At 39.3% G+C, this 16565-nt stretch overlaps 1 protein-coding gene across 1 annotated transcript in view; it reads left to right on the forward strand.

Annotated features, from left to right (window-relative positions):
- Positions 1-1520: 1520 nt before the first annotated feature.
- The window catches only part of nsmfa (NMDA receptor synaptonuclear signaling and neuronal migration factor a), a 33377-nt gene continuing 18332 nt past the window's right edge, over positions 1521-16565 (forward strand). The window contains exons 1-5 of the mRNA XM_060891568.1: positions 1521-1746; positions 13277-13335; positions 14183-14947; positions 15911-15977; positions 16332-16337. Of these exons, the coding sequence (XP_060747551.1) occupies positions 1676-1746; positions 13277-13335; positions 14183-14947; positions 15911-15977; positions 16332-16337 (968 nt within the window). The 5' untranslated portion in view covers positions 1521-1675. The remainder of the gene's footprint in view (positions 1747-13276; positions 13336-14182; positions 14948-15910; positions 15978-16331; positions 16338-16565) is intronic.

The raw sequence follows: 16565 nt of genomic DNA on the forward strand, positions 1-16565 counted from the left end.
TATATATATATATATATATTACTGGATATGACTTGTTGGTTTCAACATGTTCATCTATTTCAGGTGTGTCCAATTTTATCTGGAAAAGACCCCACACCAACCTTATGTAATGGTTTTGCTGATGGTTAAAACCTAATGGTTGCCTTTTGCCAAAATTGCATTCTGCCCACGGATAGTATAACCGGTGTGAAGTAAACCTCTTCCTATTGAAACTGGAGTTTTAGTCTTTCCATTTGTCCTCACTTGTGTTGTACAGAGCTGAATCACATTCTGGAAATCTGACCGTGTAAACAGAATGTGCTCTTTTGTTTTTAGGTACTGCAGGTTAAACATAGTTGTTGTTGTTTTTTTTTAATATATAATAATCACCATTTCATCTGCAATAGCGTTGTCTTCCTGTCACAATAACAAGGCCCACAACCGATACCTTCTTACAAACATTTCAAACAATAGAAATACAGCATTTACTAAGCACTTAGCACCAAAATCGCTAAAACATACGTTACGTGTTACAGGGTGAAGTCACACATTAATATTAATAGTCTATTTTTCTTTATTTCTCACCTAACATTATTATTATTAATTACTTCTACACTGTATTGTACTGTTATTGTGCTCTTATTAATGGTGCTTGCAAAGTAACATTCTTACTATCTTGCATACTCTTCCGGACAAAACTTCGGCGCGTAACTTTTCCCGCAGCTTTTGTCCTAGACCCATGAATGACGTGTCAAATCGACCGGCTCATTGAGGAGAGGTGTGCTATGACTTTTATAAGAGATCCGAGTACCGGTACTTCCAGTACCGGGTCTCAAAGTGGCCTTTTTTCCCATAGACTCCCATTATAAACTTTGGAGGTTTATAACTCGCCAAGCTTTTGAACTATCTACACCAAACTTGGCCAACTCCTTTAGGGTGATACTCTGAACAAAATTGGTGTACCGACTGGCCTTCCGGTTGTGCCGCAAAATCTGCAGAATCAAAAAACTTTTTACAACATGGACATGTGACATATCAAAACACTCACAATAATGAGGGGAACTTGCCACGTGCAAGCACCATTCACATTTTCTTCAGGAAATGTACGTTCTAGTTACAGTTACTATAGTGTTTTTTTTGTTTTGTTTTGTTTTTATAAAGATTACACCCACAATACAACTATAACATATTGAAGGGACTGTATATAATATGCAGGTAGACCTTACCATTCAGTACGGCCAAACTATTTGATGATAATAAATAAATAAATAAGTAAATAAATAAATAAATAAATAAATAAATGGAATTCTGTGACCATATATGGCGTCTCCGATCTGACACGCCCACACTTTCCGCCTGGCGCATCTTTGACACGCCCCTTTCTACCTGCCTGAATGGGGAGCAGAGAAGTGGGCGGAGCTTCTTTTTGCGTTTTATTTATTTTATTTATTTATTTTCTCCTCTCGTGTTTTTTTTTTTTTTTTTTTTTTTTTGTGCTTTCCTTGTACTCTGAGACAGAGCTGTGCGTAGTGCAGGCAAGATCCCGAACCAGGCGCAACTGATGCTTCAGTTCTTCACACAGCTTGCGCTTTGTTTCTCTGTACAGTTCCGAAGAGGACGCGTTTCCGTGCGTTTCTCTGCGTCGTGATCGTTTTGGAATGAGCCGCTTTGTCACCGCCGTTGTTTCCATGCCAGCATGGGAACTGCCGTGTCCAAGAGAAGGAATCTGAGGAACGATGCTATCTCATCAGTGGCAGCAAAAGTTAGGTGAGCACCAGCTTTCCACTTGGTGTCCACATGCAGATGCAGATGCAGATGCGCAGCAGCCTGCCAGATGTGTCTGTATCAGCATGCGCTGAAATATGCAGGATCTTTATCTCCTTACGCCAAAGACGCATCACTGAACCGGATGAACAGATGCAGCTGTTAGTAATTTGTCCTTATTACAAGTGATCATAATGTCACTTATATAATAATTGACTATTGAGTCATGTGGTGCACCAGTGGTGCCGCATCTTAACGTGTCTACAGCTTATGGATGTGTAAATGACTTCTGCAATGATTAGACAATAGACAGTATTTCATAAAAAGACATATTTGCAGCTCTTTGTTGTCTTGTTGTCGTCACGTGGGACAGAAATTCACACCCTGATGTAGCTGCATGTGTGTCAGGTACCACTGCAGAGGCTTAGCTTTTAAAGTGGTGAAGATGGAACTTGATGGAAAATGCATGCCTGTAGATTTTGTGTTCAGAAATGTTATTCACCAAGTTCTTATTTCTGATAGCATAGCTCAGAGTGTGGCACTGCCACTGAAAGTCTGATGTACTGGCTTCAGGCGGAGGGTAAAAGACAGATCAATCAATGCATCTGTCACTCAGTGGCTCGTGCTAATGGATCCTGATGAGTTATTGACATGAAATAATCTTTTTGTTTATTTACATAGGGACGTTGGCATCGGGACTATTCAACACTGCACCACATCCACTGTAGTTTCTAATCCTTTACAGACAGTGCATCCTTTCCTATGCCCTAATTCTGGTTGCTCTGTGTAGTTTATGTGCTGTTTAAGTACATTTAGTGCGTCACTGGCTTCAATTATGTGTCATATTTCTTGAGAAAACCATTTTCATCTGTCTTAGAGAAGGGAAGGTCATGGGCATAACCTTGCATCTATATCTCCCTGGCACAGTGCTTTAATATCTGACTACTGGCTACATGGCATTCCCTCTGGTCAAGTGACTGTGTGTGTGTGTCTGTGTGTGTGTGGTGGGGTGATTAAAGGATAAAATCCCTGCTCAGTATGCAGGACAGACGTGTGCACATAGCTCTGCATACCGATTTCAGATGCAGTGTCGGTAAGATATAGTCAAGGAACACCGAGCATCCAGACGTTTGTGGCACAGTGAGAGCTTGGACACAGATGAGCTTAGAGTGATTTGAGATAATGAAAAATACATTATTAATGCAAGTATGCAGAAACCAGTCAGAAAAGTCCTGAGTGTGTTTTCTTTGAAAATGAATAATTAGACTGGAAGTAGCTCCGGGGTGATTTCTCAGTATCAGTAACCCGCAAAGAGCGAGAAGCGAAAATGACTTGTATAAGCTGAAATATGCACGTCATATTTCACATGCTAAAATATGCACGTCATACAGAGCCTTGCTGTAATATTGGGTCAAATTGTAAATTATAAGGATTTAGATATTTTGATAGAGTTTGATGCAACATGCAACAAGTTTCTTTTTTTTTTTTGCTCTGTTGGTCATTGAAATTGTCAATATATAGCATTACATCATATCATATCATGATCTCAGGTTAAGTCACCTGATTATTTGTTATTCTTCTACTGGGAGTGTTTTGACAGTGAAAGAATCTATTAAAAAAGCTGCGAGAGGCTATGGATGTTCTGCTGTCTGGTAATCAGTAGCAAGATCAGAGTTTATCTGTTTCAGACCATCCGACTGATCACATCATTCCCTGTTCCCATCTCGCCACACACAGTGCCATGAACGCATTATCTTTCCCTTCCATCAACACTAAAATACTCACTAGAACATGAGGCAAAAATGCTTCTTTTGGGGTCTTCTTCCAAGCAGTTGAATATACCCTTATTGATATACCATTGATATACCCTTGGATGTGAATTCAATTTATTTGTTTTATTTGTTACACAGCACAATGTGATTAAAAATGTCCAGGACCAAGGACATGGCCTTCAGGATACCTTTTATTTACTGTCTACAGAATGAAAAAAAAATATGCGTCTGAGCTCCCAGTGTGAGTCATACATCAAGGCAGAAGCTTTAATCAATTATGGGTAAAGATGAACGTCCTGTCCTGAACACGGATTCCCTTGAATAGCCATAAAAGCCCCCCGCTGCTGCTCACGGTACCACTTGAAGCTCATCAAGCCTGGTCTATGTGTAGAGTGGCTGAGTCATCAATGAGGATCTCCACTGCCTTCTCATGACGCACTTACACCGGTGTGCAAATAGACAATTGGTCCCATCCACCAAGAGCTGCTTGTTATTCCCCTCAGCAGTGTTTTGTTCCAAGCAGCCATAAAACAACATAATGAAGGTGAAATGGAGGCCACTAAATGTAGGTGGAATATTTTTCTTTAGAAGAAGAAGCCTATACACATAACATATACATTATATAACAGTTAAATTCTTTCTGTGCGTAGCTCAACTTTGGAGGTTGGAGTCAAAGTGCAGATTCACCTATGATTTAGCACCCCTGGAGCAGAGAGGTTTAAGGGTCTTGCTCAAGGGCCCAACAGTGGGAGCTTGGCAGAGCTGCGGCTTGAACCCTGATCAACAACCCTGAGCCTTAACCAATTCAGCCACCACTACCCCAGAAAAGATAAAAAAAAAGTATTGGTTGGTTTTTAGTAATGTTCTTTATGTTTGCTATGTTACTGAAACCCACAACTGTGTTTAATTAACGAACTGATGTATATGGCATAAGCTGTGAAGTTTCATAATCACTGCTGGCTTAGGAATTATACAGAGCACAGACAAAATTAATATTGTGAACCTTTTAAATAAATAATTTGGCATAACAACTGAATTTGCATCTGGTTCCTGCTTAACAGGAATGATGCTGATTGACCAAGACATGATGATATGCTTCTTTAGCTTTCTGCTTAAAAGTAGTATATTAGTATATAGGTAGTATATCATAAGTATAGCAGTATAGAAGTAGTATATCATAAGTATAGCAGTATAGAAGTAGTATATCATACGTATAGCAGTATAGAAGTAGTATATCATAAGACCTTCGGAATACAGTGTGAAGTGTCTGACAACCAATTATTAAAATCCAACTATTTCATGAACACTTTAACTTGTTATAAAGGACTGACACATGACGATTATGACAAGAGTTCATCATGTTATTATTATTCTGTGCATTGCATAAGTATTCACCCCCCCTTGATCTTTTGTAATGATACCATCTGAACCTTAAATGGACTATATGTTTTAGATCTATAAAAATATACTTCATAATATTCTTGTAAAAAGTGTCAAAATAGAGAAAAATAAATATCACATACATTGTGCAGAAGAACAAGAGACGCTCATTTAAGTCCCTGCTGTTCTTCAAACCCAAGGAGGAGCAAATCTCGAGCAGTTGTTGAATGCCACTGAACACTCCTGGGTAATGGGGTCGTAACCTCCTTATCAGCTCTACCCTAGTGGAAATGATGCAGAGTTGTATTTGATATCCATGAAGATAAATATACTTTATGGTTTCCATAGAACTAGTTTGTTCTACTCCCTGGGCAAGTTTATGGTTTATTTATGAAGCCTCTACTTGTTTTTTGAAAAGCAATTTTTCATGGATGCCTATAAATGAGCACAACAAGAAAGCACTGATGCGCTAAGATAGCAAAATGTTCACTTAGGGCTACTTCGTGCTTTTTTTTGTTCTGTTTTAACCATACCTAATTATCACCTTGTGAGGAAACCAAATTGCAGGCATTAAGCTGAACTATCAAGCTGATTGGTTTATACGGGTGTCCCCCTACTCTCTTTATCTTCTGGTGGTGAAAATCAGAATGTGCAATGTGCACTGTAATTAGGCTTAAGGGATGAAATGATACAGGTTTTAGGATGACTTTGGCACTATGATTATACCTTTGACATTTAAAGCTCCTCCTCCAAAGATGTCTGTTGTTGAAACTCAGTAAAGATTCCAGATGTCATTAGGGAGTGTTGTAGTGCTGTGGCTCTTGTAGGAGATGACATTTTAATCAGTGGACTGCTGTTCAGGAAGGTCCCCAAATTCCATGTAAACAGGCTGCGCCTTTGAACGTGTTAATAGTAAAGTCTTAATGATCATTTGTCTCAGTGCAGGGATACTCAACCTAACATCTTTAAGGAGTCATGTGGATATGGAAGAGGTTGTTAAACTGATGAAGGGCCTTATAGGCAAACTCTTATTCCTGCATCCCCCTGTCTTCCTGTGCCGACTTTAGGTCATGCAGCCTCTTGGATCTATCTGTCAGCATTAAGTATTTAAGAACAAGTGTCCAAGTGCTCAGAGTGTTTCAGAAGGAAATAAAAAGGCTGCTAAAAGAACATTCGATCTCTGAGGTTATTATTTATTCTGTTTTCACAGCCAATGATTCGTCAAAGCTGATTTCGTTTTAAAAGAAGTAGAAATTTACCTTTCCATGTACCATGCAAACTTGTAATTGCAATCTCGCTCAGCTGTGCTGTTGAAGCTTCTATAAAAGGTGCTTAGCAATAATTTATTTAAAGGACAGGTGGGTTGTAACTGCCCACATGTGTACAGCTTCAAAGAGACAGCAGAGTGGATTTGTGGCTCGAAAGAGCAGAACGCTGTGTGAAAATGCTCTGTGTGTGTGTGTGCAGGTGTGTGTCATCAGATATACCATAATAAGAGAACCTGGGTGATGTAGGACGTGTAGTTCCCTGCCGAGCCTTAGGTGTTGAAAGAAACCAGAATAAAATCTGCACAGATTCTGTTCAGGTGTGTTATACTGCTTTGCCAACAAGAATGCAGAATAAGGTTTTTTTTTAGTTTTTACTTTGCTTACACATCTCAAAGCAGGAACCTTAAAAGTGCACATTAACCTGATTAACGACCTCAGGGGAAGGTTGTTCCTTTTGCTCTCCTTGTATTTAAGTTATCCAGGCATATTTTCTATAATGAGCTATTAGAAATAATGACGATTGGCAAGGAGTCAGGATTAAGTGTACATTTGCATTTATCCTCAGTGACTTACAGAAGAAATACATAGTCATTATCAAGAATACAATGAAGCTAAAACCCTGAGTAGCTACAGCAACAAAATCAAACAGGGTTGAGTGTTTTTGTTTTGTTTTGATTTTTAATTTAGTGAAGTGAGCAATCTCTAGAGGACGGAGGCCAGTAACTCAATTGTTCAGGGCAGGTTCTTTCCACCAGCGTGGAATTTCTTGATGCAGATCTTCCTTGTCGTTAAGACCATCTTGAGAGATGGTGGGATTTGATTGATGGTAACTTGATGTTTTGTGCAACTTCAGAGGTCATATTTCTACAGTCAGTCATCCATTCCTTAATTTAACTTCAGTCTATCCTGAAGGCCGGGCATCATGCATGAATACCCCAGATAGCAGGGGAGACGGTCACACACTCAGACACTCATTTACGCCAAAGGAATGCAGAGTAGCAAATTCATGTCCTGGGAGGAAGAAGAAGGAAACGAACACAGCCATCACAAAGCCATGCAAAACTAAAACAGGCAGTGATCAGAGGACAGATTCTGAACTTCAGACATTGGAGCTGTGAAGCAGAATCTACCTGCTGCAACAACCAGCCGTTCTACATATGTAGCATTTGATCTTTTGCATATCCAAGCTCGGAAAAAAAGAGAAAGGGTTTAGAGTAGAGGGTCAGGTACATGGAGGAGTGTAACACAGAGTGAAACTCCCTGTGACAGAGCAGGCATCAGTCCACCTAAAAGGTGTGGAACTGAAGATACATCAGTCATATGGTCATGGCTTGGGTATTATTCATTCATTCATCTTCTACCGCTTATCCGAGCTACCTCGGGTCACGGGGAGCCTGTGCCTATCTCAGGCGTCATCGGGCATCAAGGCAGGACACACCCTGGACGGAGTGCCAACCCATCACAGGGCACACACACACTCTCATTCACTCACACAATCACACACTACGGACAATTTTCCAGAGATGCCAATCAACCTACCATGCATGTCTTTGGACCGGGGGAGGAAACCGGAGTACCCGGAGGAAACCCCCAAGGCACGGGGAGAACATGCAAACTCCACACAAGGCGGGGGCGGGAATCGAACCCCCAACCCTGGAGGTGTGAGGCGAACGTGCTAACCACTAAGCCACCGTGCCCCCCGGCTTGGGTATTACATTTATCTAATTTATATAACAGATTAGGGATAAGGGCCTTGCCCAGGGGCCCAGCAGTGGCAGCTTGGAGTGCTCCTGGGATTTGAACTCACAGTTTTTTAATCACTAGTCCAACATCTTTTACCACTTGCCCACTTGCTGGCATGAATCCAGTCATGAATGTGTGCACATTATGTTCCATGTTAATTGTATGTCATTTTAGAGAAAATGACATATTTTCAAAATATGAAATGATCTATATTATGATATAACGATAATGATCAGTGTTCCCAGGGTAGGCTCTGGAGCCACTGTAACCCTGACCAGGAGAAAGCACTCATTGAGGATGAATGAGTTTAAAGACATTTACATAATATTGATGTCATTCCAGCAGCAGTGTATCCTACTAAGTATTCATCTCAACACTAATAGAAATAGAAATGCTTCCAATGAGACTTTTGTTCTTCCTTTATTCTTTTCTTAACTGGATGCCTGTAGACCTGCTGTTCATTCATTCATTCATTCATCTTCAGTATTTGCTATATATTGCCTGAGGAGAGGCAGCACGGCTCCCTGATGAGGACTACTGTTTTTGCTCAAATTTGTATTTGTCCACCAGGAACAGATAATTGTATTGCCTTAACAGTTAGGTTATGATCTAGCTGTCAGTTCTAGACCACATTTAGCGTTATATATCGGCTTACAGCCAAATCTAATTACGTATTCACTACCTGGACACCCAGGAAAAGCCTTTCACCTGTGCCACAGGCCAGCACGGTCTTTTGTTTTCCCATTTCTTTTTTGACACAGGGCTCATCCAGTGTTCTCTATTCCTCCTTATGTATTATTAACGTTGCAAATCACCAAGCAGTGGGGCGTCTTGTTGATGTTAATCAAAACTCAGAGAACGTACATGAAAAATATGAAGCAGCACGTGAGGTCTTCAGAGGGGGCTGATAATTGCCTCTTACTAGTGAAAGGATCGTTTTCTATTCACACCATGCTGAGAAAGAGAAGTCGATTTAACAGTGTGCTATAAATTGCAGCAAAATCATATGTGTTAAATGACCTCCTCTGTAGCTAAAGCTCCTCCTCTAGAGATGTCTGCCTTCCAGGCTGTAGGTGTTAATGCTTGCGATTTGGTTGTGGAGACAGAGAACAGAGGAGGCTGTGACGCCAGCAGCACCTCGACATATGTGTGAATATATATATATATATATATATATATATATATATATATATATATATATATATATATATATATATATTCTGCCAGGAAAAATGCTTTCCAACAGCCTTTAGTATTGGGTTTGTTTCAAGTAGGCAGAAGTGAATTAAGAAATGATTCAATATGGAATCAATATGGAATATGGAAAAAAAAAATCACTCTAGTTAGACATAACATATACAGTACAGTATTTGCCTCAGAACTGATACTAGCACATGTTGCACTTGATGTGACTTAAGTACTTAGCTTTGTGTTGTTTTATGTAGCTTTATGTCATTTAAAGCTTTATGTAGCACCATTGTCCTGGAGAAACGTTGTCTCATTTCACTGTGTACTGCATCAGCTATATGGTTGAAATGACAATAAATGCTTTTTGACTTTACTAGCACAGACTACGAGAGTTTTATCCATTTGTCTATGAGCTTCAGCGGTTTATCCTTCAAGTGCTTCTTCTTCTTCTTCTTCTTCTTCTTCCTCTTAAAAAAACAGTCATTTAGAGCTACATCATGATTCATGAGCAACTTGTATGCCAGTAAAGCTGAACTACCATGTGGACATTAGGGGTGGGTCGTTATTACAAGTTTGTCCAATACACAAAATATACCAGTAATATAATTTGCATTCAAAATCATGTATGATTAGTTAGATATTATGTATTATATTACATATTCTATATATTATATAGATATAATGATATATGGCATGACATAATGAAGCATTGCATATTGCATTTTTTTAATTAAAGAAAATATATTTTCAAAAATGAACTGAAATGGAGAAAGAAATTCTGAATTATTAGCATAAACATAACAGAACCAACTAAACATAACGTAATAGTAGCATAATAGCAACGTAATACTAACTGTTGATACAGTTTGTTAATACATTTTTTCCTCTCAGGAGACATTTATTTAGTGTTTTTTGAAGGAGATTCTATGCCGTGACTGCCACTTGACCCCATCGTTAATTATTTTCCTAAAGTTGTTCTCCAGTTGTCTATTATTCCTTAACTATATTTTACAATTTGTTTACAATTATACAATTATAAATATACAATTAAAAATATACAATTATATTTACAATTTGATGACAATTTTTTTTTAAAACAAGAATGATAGCATAATATCCCCTTTGTCCCACAAAAGCATATTATATCCTAATATATTACAATAATGATATTATATGCTAAAAAAATCCCAGTCTTAGTGGATATATTATCTATATCAACATGTTTACCTGTCTTGTAATTCCCTGAAAGTGTTGAAGTGGATTGCATGGCTCGTCACATTGATTTGTTGTCCCATTATTAGAGAGATTGAGCCGAGTGCTCATTATGGTCATGTGGAGACCCACTTGTGTAGGCTGGACCTGAATAATTGATGCTGGTGTCATGCTCATCATGCCCTTGTGCCAGAAGGAAGATTTCACATTCCAAGACATGGTGTTACAGGCCCTGAGGTGTTGGCTTTTATACTAGTGGAATCGCCGGCAGAGGGATCCCCGGCTGCGTGACAGCTCATGTGGAGGAGGTTGCAATTTTAAGCGAGGAGTGGGTGCTCGGAAGTTGTGCATGTTTAGAAGAGGATGCACAGTGTTTGTCCCTTTCATTGTGGACACCTAGTTCCACTGTGTGTGTTAGTTTGTGTAGGGGTATTATCTTTAGTCTTGAAGAAAAAACCCCAGCAAAACCCAGCCCTCATTAAAGACTTCCTGTTCGTGATTTTGATGCAGAGCTGCTTCTTACAGAGCTATGACTCACAAGGGGCTCGCGCTAGCCTGTGTGCCAACGTTTGAGAATCAGAAAAACCTTTGGCTAGGTCTTCAGTATATCCACACTATACAGTACTTAAACTTCACGTAACTTAAATCTCTGATTGACTCTATGGGATTGGTGGTTTCTTTGATAGTGTGTCGCGAAGGCTGCTATCGGCTTACTCTGTCATTTGGTATGCCATTGCTGGGGTTGGTGCAGATGTCTGGCTCGGTCCCATGATTCCGAGGTGGTTTGATGGATGGTTACTGATAAAGCCTCATCATACACAGGCTAATTACAGTCTCTCATTATTATTCTGGGATTTCTAGCATCTACAGCATTATTTTAGCACGTGTTCTTATATGTTATCATTTCTATAGTAACATCTTACCCGGGGACAATTTTTTAAATACAAAAAGTGTTTGTGAGGGGAATTTCTAGAAGGAGTCTCCAGTTTTAGCACAGTGGAAGAGTAAGAGGTATATCTGTAACTTTACATTTGTTTTTTTAAGACTTAAGGACAAAAGGCTTTGCAGTTTCTTGGTAACATGACAAGCCGTAGTTTCTTTGTCTTATTAACTTGGTGAGAAAAGAAAGAGGATGGTTTATTTTTTTGCAGATGCTCCACACCATTAAAATTTTCTATAAACCTTTTTTAACAATAAAAATTATTAGCATAGGCAAATCGCTGTGGTAACTTCGGGTGGTGACGGAAACTCTGCTTTGTTTCTACTATTGATCACTTTCTTCAGGTTTTCCAATACATCATATTTATTCCTTACATATTCTACAGGTTCTTAGAAAGTTTAATTTCCAAAAATGTTCCTCAAGCTTTCTGCTGTAATGCACACACAGCCCCTATGAAATGCACAGACAGCCCCTAACACACAGTCCATATGAAAGATGCAAGCGTTAGGGTTGGGGTCACTGGCAAAGCTAAAAACTTTTACAAACAACTAAACATCTGTGATATTTTCTGCCACTGTAGGAATTTACATTTCAATCTAGTTCCTTATTTTGAATCTGGGAAGACCTACTGTGTTTAGAGAGTCATTTTCAGAAAGGCCCTGCATGCTAGCACATTTAGAATGAACAAAGAGTTTGTTTCAAATCATTGGACAGTGAAATGATAACAGATAATAGAACCCATTAAGATTAAATAAAGCACATGCAAATGAAACTGAGCATCTGAAATAAAGGAAAATGAGATCAAGAGTCAGTCAGAATAAAATGAAAATCATAAAACAGTTCAATGTCACAATAAATACACATGTTTTTAACATACTCTGCTAGTCTAATAGATTATACCACATTTCTGTTGAATACTCTAACAAACGTCACAGTAGTTTCATATTATAATATTTTGTCTACTTATTTTTCCTCTGTTCTATACAACTAATTCCTTTATATTAATTTATTAATTTTATTTTACTTGTAAATTCTATTTAACTTACCTTTTATTTTCTATAAATCATTTCTGGATTATTGAGCTTTGATTCCATTCATAAATTTTTGCTGGTTAGCACAGGTTCAGAGCAATACTGTGGGATTAGCCTTTACTTGTGTGACTGTTTTGTCAGTCATTACACTCTGTTTTTGTGGTGTGTTTGTCTCATTTCAGTCTGTAAAGAAAGATCGTTTTGTTTATTAGAATAGTATATTGGTTAGATTAACAGAAGTACATTTTTTTCTGCTTTGAAATCTATGACCATGATGACAAACACAAAATGTGACTATCAATTATTACTGACTGGTTTCTTAAACAGAATTTCTATTTGCACCCTGTTTTAAACCGTTTATGGCCACAAAGTACAGCTGTTGGTGTCCTTAAACACCAGCTTTGTGTTGAAGAGAACACAGAGAATTAGCTAAGCATTCCAGCTACCTAAACACAACTGCTGATTTATCTTTCACTTTAGCACAATGCTATTGGACATTAGCATCTATGCAGGTTTATTTAAAAGCTAGCTAATATTAAAATTATTAAATGTGGTGATTGATAAGCAAGTTTCTTAACAAGCAAGCTAACTGTTATCTTATTAATATTGTCCCAAATTTGTATATTGATCTAAAATCGGGAGTCTAATGATAAGTAGCAAGCTAGCTAGCATTAAAAAACAATTAGCATTGTGTAATCCAGTAGTGAAATGGGTTTGTAGACAGTGTTCATGTACTATTTCTATTCTCTCCATCCCTGTGTGTAGGTGCTGGATCAAATAAAACAAGAAACAGCCTGAATTCATGACTCCATTTACTGTTAGCTAGCTCACAGTTGGCCCTGAATTTGTCTTAGTCAGAGTAGATATAGATCCAGTCCGAGTAATTGATTGGGCTCAGAAAATCAATTACCATGACTCACAGGCTCTCTCATGCCATGGTGTGCTCGTGTTATGCGATAGCCGGTATGTGTATGATGGATCTTATGTGTCTCTTTGCAGAGCAGCCCGAGCATTTGGAGAGTACCTTCACGCTCAACCTGAGAGCCGAAACGGATCAGGTCAGACACTCATTACTGACGGCTCTCCCTCGCCCTTCCCTTTCATGATAAGCCTTTCTTTTTGCACCTCAGGCTAGAGGAGTGCATGGGACTTGTTTAAATCACAATCTCACCTGGTCCCAAAGGAATTTTGACAAACCCTGCCAGCTCCTGCAGTTACAATTTTTCTGTAACAAAAGGTTCTGTTTTCCAGAATAGAAACATATCAGTTGATTTTTTTCCCCAGAGGCCAAAAAATGGAATTTGTGCCTGTTTTAGTTGTGCCCATGTTCAGCATTGAATTTCTTTGTCAAGTCACCTGCCGCAGTGGTGACTAACAGCTCATGTGAAAGTAGACACTTTCAGGGCTTTAAGAGTTTTTTGTTTTTCAGAAGTGTTCCTCTTTTTACCTAGCGTATTTGGGGCAATATATTCATAGGAAAGTAAAAAAAAATAAAAAAATTCTATCAAACCCATTTCTACTCATTGAGATGCCCCAAGTGCTTGTTCATAAGCATCTAAAATTCGAAGGTGTTATCTTAAAACACTAAAATTCTGTGTAAGGTTATCTAGCAAAAAGAAAAAACACCTCTCGCCTTCATTTTGTTTATACTGACTGAAAATGTCTGATAAATCCATTTCTATTCTGCTGGTCATAAATTCATCACACAGCTCCACACTGGTACCCAGTTTGCTCCCTGTTCGATCCGGGGGAATCCCAGTCCTGAAGCACACCTCTACCTTAAACCTCTTACAGATTTATGCATTATTCAAAAGTTTCTATTGGACATGACCTTATTTGTCCTTTCTTACTGGTTCTCTTTGTTTCTGTTATTTATGCTCTCTCTATCTGTTTCTGTCATTCAAGATCACTTATTGTCCGACACCCTCATTGGCCACGACTCGGACTCACCGGATAGTGTTTGTACCCAGAACAACAACCACCAGCACAGCTTCTCTCTTCAGGACTCAAACGGCAGCACCGAGCCCAATCTGATCGACCCTACGCTGCACCTGTTGCAGCCATCAGCCATCCCGTCTACCTGTTCTGAGAGCCGTCTGTCACTAGAGCGCAGCTTCTCAATCGAGGAGGAGCAGCAGAAGTGTGTGGAGTGCTCGCTACAGCCATCACGTGTCTACACTATCAGCGGCGAGAGCGCCATGCTGGCTGGCAGCCGTACCAGCAAGGAGAGCTTGGAGCTGGATGTGCTGAGGGAGACAAGGGATGCCCCGTCTGCCTCTCAAGCCCTCGCCCAGGCCTCCACCTCCTCCTCACCCATCCAGCATCACCATCGCCATGCTAACCACCATAGCGCCACTGGGACGAATTTGCAGCAACCTGCAAGTGGAGTGCAAGGAAGTGCAGGAGCAGGTCCTTCGCAACACCAACACCACCACCACCACCATCATCACCACCACCTCTCTCAGCCCCTGCAGAGTTCTATCAGCGCCCATAACATCCGCGGCTGGGGCGAGGGAAAAGAATGCGGCCTGGCGTGTGACTTGTGTCCCGGAGCACCGTCTCGCAGTCACGGCTCACTAGAGCTGGAGAGCAGCGTGCGAGAGCCAGGCAAGCAGCGCCGCCCACTAGAGCGCATGAGCAGTGTGGACCGCGTGACTTTTATAGACAGAGGTGAGACGGGAAACAGAACGGAGAGAGAGAGAAATACAGAAGATCAGAAGGGGCGTTTGTTGGATGTGCCGTGGTCTGTAGCTTCTTTGTGTCTCTCTCTGTGTCTCTGTGAGCCTCTCTCACCCTCTGTGCAGTGGATCTGTGTGTGTGTGTGTATGTGTGCTAAGCAACACATGAAGGGCTGAACTATGCTTATGATAATGTATGTTAGAGGCATTTAAAAATTGATAAGAATTTTTATTAGGTAAAACACAGCAGTGTTCAAATGCATGGGAATATTAATGAACGCGGGGTTCTGTGAGAAAGTCATGATAAAGCAATACAACACAATATATTTTGTCACAAACGTTAGATTTTGAGATTTGCTTTTGTTTATCTAACATTAGCAATGGGCTGTGTACGAGCGCAACAGAAGTTTAAAGCCAAGAAATGATAAATAAGTCAATGTTTAATTAGTTTCAAATAGTTGTAAAAAATCTATTTCAATTTAAAATAAATATAAATAGAATGTATTCCTTATATAGGTTTGTGTAATAAATAAATAAATAATCTGTTTACTTGTTTTTTATTATTTTATTTATAAAAAAATAAAAATAATAACGTGTATAATAGATGTCTCTATTTTTAGCTTCACGTTGTAATTTAGTTTAATTTGGCTAATGATTCTGTCACTTAAATTCAGGATATAAATTTCAAATTCACAATTTTATCTTATTTCTGAGAATAATTAGGATCCACAAGATCTCTGTCACCTACAGTTCGTCTTCTTGCAGTAATAATACAAGCTTGGCTCCTCTGTAACTCTTATCTGATTACCCTATGATAAGACTTGACTACACATGTATATGAACAAAGAAAAATGATGTGCATCTCTGCAGAAGTATACGTCAGGCAGGTTTTTTTTAATTTAAAGTGTTTTAAATGAACCCACAGTTACAACTAACTTTACTTTCTCTCCAACAGAAGACAACCAGTGGTACCCCAAAGAGAACATGTTCAGCTTCCAGACTGCTACGACGACCATGCAAGCGTGAGCAATCCACTGATGCACTCACACACACACACACACACACACACACACACACACACACACATACACACACACATACACACACACGTATATACATTATTAAGTTGCAGTGTGCGGTGACCTCGGGGACAGATCATCCTGCAGATTCTCTAGCCAAACACACAGTTTTTTTTTTGACGTTCACACAGTCAGTGACTCAGATAGTTGACGAGTACACAGTGAGCAAAGCACACACCAAAACACCTCCACACAACACTCACATTACAGAAGCACACAACATCAGAACTGTAAAGTGACTTTTTCTCTTTCTATTCTCTCTGTGCTTTATGGACATCCTCCTGTGCTGTTCTGCAGGATATCGTGAGTACATTTCTTTTCTTTCTTTTTTGTTTCTTTGTTTGTTTCTTTCTTTCTTTTTGCCTGTTAAATGCTAGCTTCTATCATCCTCAATAACCTCTTCATCATTACACTCGGTTGACTGGCTGACAATTCCAAAGCAATTCTTCCAGAAGAGTGTAAAGAAGCTAGGTTAAATTTGAAGCATCCGATCTACAAATCCTGTGTTTAATCAAAAATAAAGAAGAAACT

The sequence above is a fragment of the Tachysurus vachellii genome, chromosome 17 (assembly GCF_030014155.1).
Source record: "Tachysurus vachellii isolate PV-2020 chromosome 17, HZAU_Pvac_v1, whole genome shotgun sequence".
Lineage (NCBI taxonomy): Eukaryota > Metazoa > Chordata > Actinopteri > Siluriformes > Bagridae > Tachysurus > Tachysurus vachellii.